The 10,760-nt window shown below is 51.5% G+C and overlaps 1 protein-coding gene across 2 annotated transcripts in view; it reads left to right on the forward strand.

The window, feature by feature from the left end:
- Window positions 1-10,405, forward strand: part of LOC122371887 (NADPH oxidase 5-like) — a 60,063-nt gene extending 49,658 nt beyond the window's left edge. For both annotated transcript variants that reach the window (XM_043348654.1, XM_043348653.1), the window contains exons 6-14: window positions 4,935-5,085; window positions 5,673-5,883; window positions 6,936-7,159; window positions 7,374-7,562; window positions 7,870-8,075; window positions 8,364-8,564; window positions 8,929-9,049; window positions 9,810-9,966; window positions 10,189-10,405. In XM_043348654.1, the coding sequence (XP_043204589.1) occupies window positions 4,935-5,085; window positions 5,673-5,883; window positions 6,936-7,159; window positions 7,374-7,562; window positions 7,870-8,075; window positions 8,364-8,564; window positions 8,929-9,049; window positions 9,810-9,966; window positions 10,189-10,390 (1,662 nt within the window). In that variant the 3' untranslated portion in view covers window positions 10,391-10,405. The remainder of the gene's footprint in view (window positions 1-4,934; window positions 5,086-5,672; window positions 5,884-6,935; window positions 7,160-7,373; window positions 7,563-7,869; window positions 8,076-8,363; window positions 8,565-8,928; window positions 9,050-9,809; window positions 9,967-10,188) is intronic.
- Window positions 10,406-10,760: the final 355 nt, after the last annotated feature.

The following is a 10,760-nucleotide window of genomic DNA, read 5'->3' on the forward strand; positions in this document are numbered from 1 at the left end:
CTAGCCAGCTAATATTTGGAAATCCCTAGCTAATGGACCATTGAGTCGCTGTTGCTCAGAATGGCTCGTGAACAGAACAAGTTGAACCACTGACGGGAGTGAGCTCGTTTGAATTATTTGCCGGGAATGATAAAACACGGATAATAAAATCCAACTGATAAGGCGCCTACTGCTTGACTGCGAACTGTTTACGAGAGATTGTGACTCATTTCGCTATTGAAGAAGCTGTGATCCATATAAGTTATGGGTTCGGACTAGCCGCAATTCTTGCATGCATCCCACTGACCCAATTATATTACTGGCAGTTTTAGCTCAGTGGAATATGGACAATGTAGCTATTACCAAGCAGCAACGTGTTGCTGCTCCGCTCCCGTTGCATACAGGGTACCTTTGTTCACGGGGATAAAAACTGGACAATGGTGGCGGAGTTTTAAACGGCCTTTGATAGGAGAATGGCACGCGAGCGGTTCCAGGAAGTAAAACTAATGTGCACTTGGTAGAACATCACTTCAACTCTCGTGACTATTCAGGGAGCCAATTGGCAATACTGCGCACTAACTTCATGGAAGTTATGTGTGTAATGGGCATTGACGTTAATTAACGTACACGTTCCTACACTGATTAGCGAGTTAACATTAAATTCACATCTGGATAATTGCACGTGCCCGGGGCAGGTCCACTTGAAAGTTGATTTACGCAATGAGGGTATTTTCTGATAAAAAAGAACATTTGAAAAGCTACGTTTATTTGCTTATATGTTGTGAAATGCTCGCGAGCCCAGTGTTACAGGACTTAGCAATAAAATGACCGCAGTTTGGGCCAGTTAGTCGACTTTAAACAGGTAGTATCATGGCTAAACATAATCATTGTTCATACGGCCTTTCATTTATTGATTCATTTGGCATTCAAACATTCATTTATTCATTTACTTAATTTGATTATTCATTTATTCATTCTTTCATTCATCCATTGATTTATTTGAAACGTATATTTAGGCTATCCGAACGCCCCCCCCCCCCCCATTTGGTAATTTTGTAATTGAAATGTCAATATAAATCACTTATTTGTATTGCAAAACGGTCATTTGACAATGCGACGTGCTGCAAAAATGTTATCACGTCGCAACGTCTTTGTCGATAACTATATAGCTTCTTCATATTCCTTGATAGCAGGTTAGCAGATGTACCCGGTCTCAACACCTTTGGATGGCTCCTTTTTGCCGCATCTAACAGCGCTGCAAAACCGCTGCGCCAATCTAGCGGATTGCCGGCTCCCTTGTGGTTGGCCATGTTCTCCAGCGCCGATCACTTGTCAGCCAGTCGACTACCGACACGCTACGGCTACTAACGGGGGAGACGGACACGAAACTGCTACTGTATAGAGCGGGACAGGCACGCACGGAACGCCGAAAGACACGCACATGCCACATGGCAACGCTGGATCCCTCCAAGCTCATTCCTCTCTCTTCCTCCTCTTTATTAAGTGTGTGCTTGAGGGTCTTGCCTTGTAACATAAATATTATGCACACATGGAAACGAAGCATTCACTTGACTTGACAATCACTTTCATGCATTTTATTTTCAGCTACCTCTCAGTATTCAACATCTTGTCTTTTTGCCGCTTTGAGTTCCTACTCTGCGGCTGTGCGATTGCCTCGAGCCGCGAGCGGAACAGTGCGCGGAACGCCAGACCGCCAGAACCGATAACCGGCGCGGTCAGTGGAATCTCTGGCCGGACGTGATGCCCATCCTGATTCTGAGATAAGGAGGAGAGGGTGGCCGGCTGCCGCTGGCTCCGCCGTCCCAGGACAGGGGATTTATGGATACCGCGCGGCCGACTGCCAGGCTGCAGCTACTGTAACAGCAGCTGCGAGAGCTGCGGGGCTGATGGCAGCTGTGCGATCTGTGGCGCTGATGGCAGCTGTGCGATCTGTGGCGCTGATGGCAGCTGTGTATAGCTATGGTGCTGACGGCTGGGGGTGTTCGTGAAAAGAGCAGTACTCCGGACGGAGCTGTTCACCTGTGGGCGAAGGCCCGGTCAAGTGCTGCGTCCGCCCACCTCTCCATCGCCTGCGGCTCTCAGCTGCAGAGTGTCTCCCCTCCCATCCCGCTCGGTCCACCTGGTGCCGACCAGAGCGGCGCCAACAGTTACCCCGTGTGCCCCCGGCGGGCCGACCGCCGCTGACCGGGCGGCGGTGCTCCGCCGAAGAGTCGACAGTCTGTGCCCGGAGGGGGCCGGTCGGCGCCGTGCCGCGCCCACCCGGCCCGCCGGCAGACGGTGCCCAGTTACGCCACACCTAATTTGGCCCGGTCCGGTGTCATTTCGGGAACTAATTAGCATGGCCGGGATGTTATTGAAGGCCGCACTGAGATGGGAGGACGGCCGGTCCTCCTCTTCCTATCCGGGAGGAATGGACTCGGTGTAAGACAGCCGCGGGAGGAACCGAGCTGGCGTAAATCGGCCGCGGGAGGAACCGAGCTGGCGTAAATCGGCCGTGGGAAGAACCGATTTGGCATAAATCGGCCGCGGGAGCAAAGTGCGTCCCCCAAAAGCGTCAGTCTATATTAGGCGTGATTGAGGGTTAGACGTTAGTATGCTTACACTCATCCCCTGAGGCTAATTGAAAACCGGGCTAACTGCTCTGAATCGGAGCGCATCTCGCCTTATTCTGCATAACCCAGACATTTAGCATCTTAATTCGGCTATCATTTAATATTACCTAGTTAAGCCCTTCACTGCCGCTCTATCATTTCCATATTTTAGATTTCACACCATCACCACCTTCACGCATAACTACCGTACCACTTGATCAGGAATGCGCTCATGAATGACACGAACAAAAGGGGTCAAGGTTTTGTGTGTGCTGGTTTGTCACATGCTTTGTCCCAATCAAGGCACTATATTTTGTACGTTTATATCGAGCATGCTTGTTATGTAAGAGTCCAAGACCAGAGCCTACATAATGAAGCTGCTAGTGTGCGAGTCAGGTAGCTTTGGCGGCTGTCAAGTTTACGAGGCTGGCTTAATGATGTGAAGCACACGCGTACCACCTTGAATAGCCGGTTCGTCTGCACTCTGGGCCTCTAACATGGTTTGGTGTCACGGACAATATGCGTTCCAGAAATTGGGTGAATCTTTAGTGTCCTTGACCTTGTCCTTGAAGAATAACAAAACAACAGTGCACTTAGAGAACATAATAGCCATCCTACATTTCAGTTTCAGACACGAAATCGCGTTGTGTCGTTCGTGGAGATGCTTTATCTGTCCATGCAGCTCCTATGGCTTATTTCAGCCAACACTATAAATCATGGAACAAATCGCCAACAGTGTAAAGGGTGTATGTTCTCTCTGTCGTCGGTGTTTTAGAGAACTGTTATTCATGCATTAGCTCAGCACTCAGACGGTATGGAAAATGTTTAGCTCGCTGTCAAGTGTCTACGCTGCACCAGTGCGTTCAAAACTTAGTTGTTGTGAGTTGGGACCACTTTATATCGTCTGTTCTAAGTTTGCCTCGTCATCGTGGAACTACATTGACCATTGCTCTTCTGAAGGGTTGTCAGTTCCCGAATCAGCCCTGCGAGTTCGGGTAAGCTCCTACGGCGACCATGATCCAAATGCATCTCCTACGCTATTGAGAACTAAAGCCGCTGCACTATTCAGAACTACGGACGGGGTTGGCCCCTCCCTTCCTCCTCTCCCGGAACGACACTGGCACCCATCTCTGACTAGCGCTGTGGGCGCCGATGGCCAGCCGTCAGCCGCTCCGCTGATGGCCCACTGCCGCCCTCCGAACCGCAGAACCCATGGTTCCGTGAACACCACCTTCGCGTGGCAGCCGGGCGCGCCGCGGCTGCCGCGGCTGTGTTCTTTGTTAACCGGACCGAGGGCGATTTCGCTGCCGGTCGAAAATTGGGGTCAGGGGATCAATAATGAGCTCTCTGAAGAGGTGAGCGGAACGGGGGCCAGGCTGATGTCCATGGCCAATGGCATTGCTGTCGACATCTCCGGAACTAGCACCGATTGATTTGGCGCACAGCTGCAACGAGTCCAACGACAAACGACTTGGCAAATAGCTGGATCTGTAGACAGAATTGTATTTTCCAGGGATATTGAAAGAGCGTACTTTTCATATTTATCTCCAAGCAATGAGCGATACATTATAAGCACATAGCGCTATAGCGTTTTGTGCGCATTTACATCTGTTTTACCAGCATCAATGTGATTCCCGTCAGTGTGATGACTTCGGCAGATGAAATTATCTTGCAACATGCTCATTACTTCATAATACCAGACAATGGTGTTTATTGACACATTTGAAGGAACACGATAAGCTTAACATTTCTTGCCTGATGAGGGGAAATGCCTAACAAAACGTTTTTAACAGCTTATTTAGCTACCACTTTTATGTTGAGACAAATACACGATCAATCTCCCTCACCACAGCAGACAGGTTCGGCACACGATAACCGCTCTACCGGCCCAATCCGAACGATCTCCACTTGTTCAGCTCCCATTTCACTACAGCCCCACCGACCAGCCGGGGCTCGGGCCGCCCAGCCGCACTGACCGCAGCCGACCATTATCTGAGCGCTCACAATGCTCACAGATTATTATTTACCTTTCAGCGTGATCTATTATTTGGGTCTGGGTATTGTCCATCCATCACAGAAGAGACCATACGCAGGTTAATCGAATTAACTTTCGCCTTGATACACGCTCGGCTTGATATTGTACCAATTCCGGCTCATCATGTCGGTATTGTGGCGTTAGAGATGGGATGGTTACTCCAACAAGCATATCCCACCAATCGTTTCCGTCACACCCTATCACCACATGCTCTGTGCCACCGGACCGTCCCCACACGACCCAGTCGGAACCTAACCTTTTTACCCGACCTGACCTGACCCGAGCTGACCTTTCGCTCTCCATTGCAGCCGTTCTTCGCGGAGCGGGTGTTCCAGATATTCGACCGGGACAGCAGCGGCACGGTGTCACTGCAGGAGTTCCTCGACGCCATGCACCAGTTCGCCGGACAGTCACACGACGACAAGATCCGCTTCCTCTTCAAGGTGTACGACCTCGACGGTAGGTGGCAGCAGCTCTGCGTCGGCAGATGCCGCCGAGGCCTTCAGAGCTCCGTGACCGGTGAAGCAGCATCACCGGTGAACGGCGAACATAAAGTATCACAGAACTTCACTCGCTTTTGTAGCTAGGTCGTCTCTGGCTCTTTTCCATGGAGCGAAAGGCTGATTTGTCTTACTAGCCGATCACTTTGCTTTGGTTTTGTTATTGTTAGCTTTACCTATACTGGATGAATTAGACTTAGATACCTATTCGTCCTTCTATTTAGGAACCGTTTTCCTCGAAGCAGTACCGTTAGCCTGGTTACTGGCATATTGCACGGCAAAGTCGGTGCAAGACTCACAGAAATATAGACAGTTTTACAAACAAACGTCAATGACATGGCTTGGGAATGACATTTATTACCAAACCAACGGGCCCGATTACCAATGAATGCTTTCCGTGGCGATTTAAGTTAAACGTTTTTTTATAAGTGATAACAAAGTCCGCTAACTTGCAGGTATCCTGGTATACATTCATAGTTATGTTCATCACTATTTCCCATTGCGTTCATTGTTATCTATGTATAGCTCCATTTCTCCCGTCGACAGGTGACGGTCTGATTCAGCACAACGAGCTGCAGCACGTGATCCACGCCTGTATGGAGGAGAACGGCATGCGCTTCAGCGAGGAGCAGATCGAGGACCTGACGTGGGCGCTGTTCGAGGACGCCGACGCCGAGGAGACGGGCGCCATCACCTACGAGGCGCTCAAGGCGCAGCTGGAGAAACACGAGGGGCTGCTCGAGAACCTCTCCATCAGGTGCGCAACAACCATCGATGGGGAACGATAAAACTATAAAAAACAGCTGTCTTGTAGCATCGTTCATGGTAAAACTGGAAGCCATCATTTTGTATAGTGAATGCTCAATTGCTGTTTGTTCTTTAGAGATGCATGGTGTTGCTTTTCTGTATCGGTTTTTGAAAATTTATGAGGCACCTAAATCATTTGATAATAGATATTTAATCGCAACAGGGGCTGATACAAGCATCCTACGGGTATTTTCTGTCAGCATATATCTTTCACCCTGTTTAGAGAAAGTCGAAAATTACCTAGCTTGTTTGAAATTATACCCTTTTAAACAGTTTTTGACAAGGCTTCGCCTTTTTGCTGTCCACATAATGGCCTCATAAATTATCGTTTGTAGGCATGACTCGGCTTCTATAGCTCGTACTTCACTACGTAAACAAACGGCTTCATTCATCGCCTTACTGCCCGCCTGTCAGCGCTGACCACACGTCTCAGCCATGTCGCGTGCATTGTGCACCGGCTGTTCTTAACAAAAGACCGTTTTCCCGGGCGGGCACCCCTCGCCCTGTCGTCCCGGCCCGGTCTGGATGAGGGGCGGGTCAGTAGCGGGGCGGGGCGGGTCAGCGGGGCGGGTCAGCGACTGGGCGGGGTAGCTGGCCGTAACGACCCTCCGTGCACGGCTGCCAGCCGCCGGCGGCGCCGTCAGCAGAGCGCCGTCTGTCCCAGTCGTTAACCGGCCATCTGCGGCCATTGGGGGCCGTGTTTGATGGCGGTGATTGTTTTGGGACGCCCGGGACGGTCCGCAACGAGATGATCCACCGCCGGCTGGGTGGTCTATGGCGCCCGACCTGGCCCTCTACGGTACTGGAGGCTGAGATAAAGCAGTGCATTGGCAGCACTAAATACCAAGCAAACGCACACTACATATAGCAGCCCATTCGGGTCGGGCCAATTACTCCAGGTACCCCAGTGAAACACATCAAGCTCATCTGCACTTGGGATCATGGTTTGCTCGATTTCGTCAGAAAATTTATGTGACGTTCTGTTTCTCATTTCTTTTACAGCATCGACCGCTGGCTGGTGCCTCCTCAGCCGAAGAAGCGGACGTCCTTCCTGAAGTCGCTGTCCGACATGGTGCCCTACCAGTTCTCTCTGCCGTACATCCGCAACAACTACGTCTACCTGGCCTTCCTCTTCCTCTTCCTGGCAGTCAACATCGGCATGTTCGTGGCGCGGATCGTCCAATTCCTCGACTTCCCGGTCGCCTACATCATCGCCAGGGCGTGCGGTAAGTCAGCACAACTCTATACTGTGAGTCTGTGACGTAAAATTGGAAACGAAGTCGCAGCGTTATCGTCAGATGCTGAAAGATTGTGCTTGCTCAGTTAGGTAGTTGGGCTTTTATAAAGAAGTACGCTTAATTCGTGATAAACATCTTTAAATGTGCGTATACTAATCGGGATCACTGTCTTTCCGTGCTCTAAATATCTACTGCTCTGCAGGTTACGTACTGAACTTTTGTTGTGCCTTCATCGTCGCCGTAATGCTCCGAAACCTGATCACGCTGGCTCGAACCAACGGACTCGCGTCCGTGCTGCCTTTGGACGAGCACATCTACTTCCACAAGATGGCCGGCTGGTTCATCTTCATCTACAGTGCCGTGCACACGATCGCTCACTTCATCAACTTCGGTTAGTGGAACCAAAAGTGATTACCTTCATCTAATGCAAGAGGCGCACCAAACTTTTTGTACAATGGCACAATTCTAAGCGATGTAAAATCTAGGTGATAAAAGTAAACAAAGTAATGCGTACTTTGTTTACGTATCTATTATTATTATTTCGTATCCATTATTATATTACATTTGTTTGTGTACTTTATTTCGTTAAGTAATACGTATCATTGCAAAACGCGTGTTTTAGTAATACAGATAAACTGTAACAAGTAATAAGCCACGCTCCCACATTAATTCATGTTACGCTCTCCGTTCTCTTGCAGCGGTGAACGTGGTGCCTCCGGACGGCGCGCTGGCGATCCTCAACGAGGGTAACTACACGTACGCCGAGTGGCTCCTGACCATGAAGCCGGGCCAGTTCGGCCTGGTGCCGGGCTTCGCCAACCCCAGCGGCGTCGCCCTCATGGCCATCCTCATTGTCATGGTCATCTGCTCACAACCGTTCGTCCGCAAGAAGGGAAACTTCGAGGTGAGCGTCCGAGTGAACTTGGGCGCGGAGGACAGAGGGGCTACCGTCTTTTGTTATCTAATATTTGTAGCGAGAAAAAGGTCGCTTAGTGGATAGTCAGGCTGAGGCACTTAGCAGTGTGTGATACATTATTGCAGAGGTAATTCGATTAAGTTTAAAACTCAATCGTTTGGAGGCATCAACGTTTCCTGTAATGCCACAGGCTTCATCCAGCCATGACAAGCTTCTCCAATGTCACCCGACTTCCACGCACGTTCCGCTCTGACCTGCCCCTGTGCCCGAGCTCAGGTGTTCTACTGGACCCACCTGCTGTACGTGCCGTTCTACATCCTGCTGATCCTGCACGCGCCCCACTTCTGGCACTGGTTCATCGTGCCCGGTCTGCTGTACCTGCTGGAGAGGCTGATCCGACTGGTGCGCACCAAGACGGGCCACGGACGCACCTACATCAGCTCGGGCATCCTGCTGCCCAGCAAGGTCACACACCTGGTGAGTGAGACATGGACACGGGCTGGGCACAAAGGTCACACAGGGCGAGAGGTCAGCGTGCAAGGTCACCCAACTGTTAAGTGAGTTTGCAAAGGACATGGGCGCGGGCTGAGGGGAATGGCATGATATAGTTTATGTCACGTTAGCAAGACCGTTAGCGGTTAGACTACAAAAATCATATAGGAAAACAACGTAACAGTTATATTTTTCATCGAAACATCTTTTTTTTTGCGGCCCGACAGGTAGTCATCGTCCCAAAAGGGCGTTTGCGGCTGCATTTGTACCTTTATTTAGCATGCAAGCTGAGTCGTAAATGTATTGCACGGGTCTGAGCTGACGTTTCTCACCCTCCTGTCCACCTCAGGTGATCAAGCGTCCGGCCAGCATGGACTACCACCCTGGTGACTACCTGTTCGTCAACATCCCGGCCATCGCCAAATACGAGTGGCACCCGTTCACCATCAGCAGCGCGCCCGAGCAGGACGGTGAGTTGGGGGAGTCTCGCGGCGGAACGGTGAGTTGGTGAGAGCTCTGCGGCGGAACGGTGAGTTGGTGAGAGCCCTGCGGCGGGCCGGTGAGCTGGTGAGAGCCCTGCGGCGGAACGGTGAGCTGGTGGGAGCCCTGCGGCGGAACGGTGAGTTGGGGGAGTCTCGCGGCGGGCCGGTGAGCTGGTGGGAGCCCTGCGGCGGAACGGTGAGTTGGGGGAGTCTCGCGGCGGAACGGTGAGTTGGTGAGAGCTCTGCGGCGGAACGGTGAGTTGGTGGGAGCCGTGCGGTGGGACGGTGAGCTGGTGAGAGCCTTGCGGCGGGACAGTGAGTTGGTTAGAGCCCTGCGGCGGAACGGTGAGTTGGGGGAGTCTCGCGGCGGAACGGTGAGTTGGTGGGAGCGCTGCGGCGGAACGGTGAGTTGGTGAGAACCCTGTGGCGGGCAGGTGAGTTGGTGGGAGTCTCGCGGCGGAACGGTGAGTTGGTGAGAGCCCTAATACGGGACAGTGAGCTGGTGAGAGCTCTGCGGCGGAACGGTGAGTTGGTGGGAGCGCTGCGGCGGAACGGTGAGTTGGTGGGAGCTCCAGCACACAGCGGTGAGCTGGCGAACGGTCAGGAGTAGGACGGAGAGTTCAGAGTTTCCGAACAGTCAGAGGAAGAATGACAAACAATCCCGTTTGTTTTTAGGCACAAGAGCGGCATAGTCTTTTGTTGTTCAGTGACTAAAGAGACCCACCTGACGCAACTTGTCCGCCCCCAGAGACGCTGTGGCTGCACATTCGCGCCCTGGGCGGGTGGACCCACCGGCTGTACGACTACTTCGAGGAGGAGCAGCTCAAGCTCCAGTGTCTGGAGGAGGGCAAAGACCCGGACGAGGTGCTCAAGGGAGAGCCGTCCAGCATTCAGAAGATGAAAAAGTGAGGAGACGTGCTGCATTCTGTGAACTAACAACATGTGTATTGACTTGTTATTCCGGATCGCACCTACTGACGCAGTGCCTAAGCTTGGACAGAGTCATCATTATTTTGCCAATGTGAAATACTTCGAACGCACTCGATATCAAAGTTTTACCGATATAGCCAACGATAGCCTTCCACAACAGCCGTTACTGACGACTCACGCGATTTATCCCGTTCCAGGTCGATCAAAAGGCTGGCGCCATCCAGCGACAAGAGCCGAAGAATCAGTTTCAACACCAAGCCGCCAGAAGTCCACACTGAGGGCGTCGTCAACGAGGCCTGTGAAGAAGTCGGCATGCAGCCCATCGAGGAGGAGAAGGAAGGTAAATATTGGCGCAGCCGCTCGCCGCGCACTCGGCAGCCCGAATTGATTTGCTGTTGACGTGTTCAGTTAGACTGCGGGCTGTGAGGAGCTGGACGCTGCGGGCCAATTCGGAGTCGATTTGTTTGGGAATTGAATTGGGACACCCAATTATGTTAGCCGTAAAGTGCTAAAGTACATGTCGAGCTATGCCTCGCTGCTCAATGGAGACACAGACGAGCATTTTACGGTAATGGTAACAAATGGACAGAACGCACGCACACCCACAAATGGAATGGATATCCGAGCTTACGGGCGACTCCGTATGATCAGTTGATGAAATAACAAACACAGACAGTGTGCTACATTACAAGTTCTCACCAATGCAGTTGACGTCCTCGGTCCGGTCTGCACGGTAATCACGTTCACATAGTTGGCTGATGTAAGGTCG

This window comes from Amphibalanus amphitrite, unplaced genomic scaffold, assembly GCF_019059575.1.
Source record: "Amphibalanus amphitrite isolate SeventyFive unplaced genomic scaffold, NRLGWU_Aamphi_draft 001288F_arrow, whole genome shotgun sequence".
Classification (NCBI taxonomy): domain Eukaryota; kingdom Metazoa; phylum Arthropoda; class Thecostraca; order Balanomorpha; family Balanidae; genus Amphibalanus; species Amphibalanus amphitrite.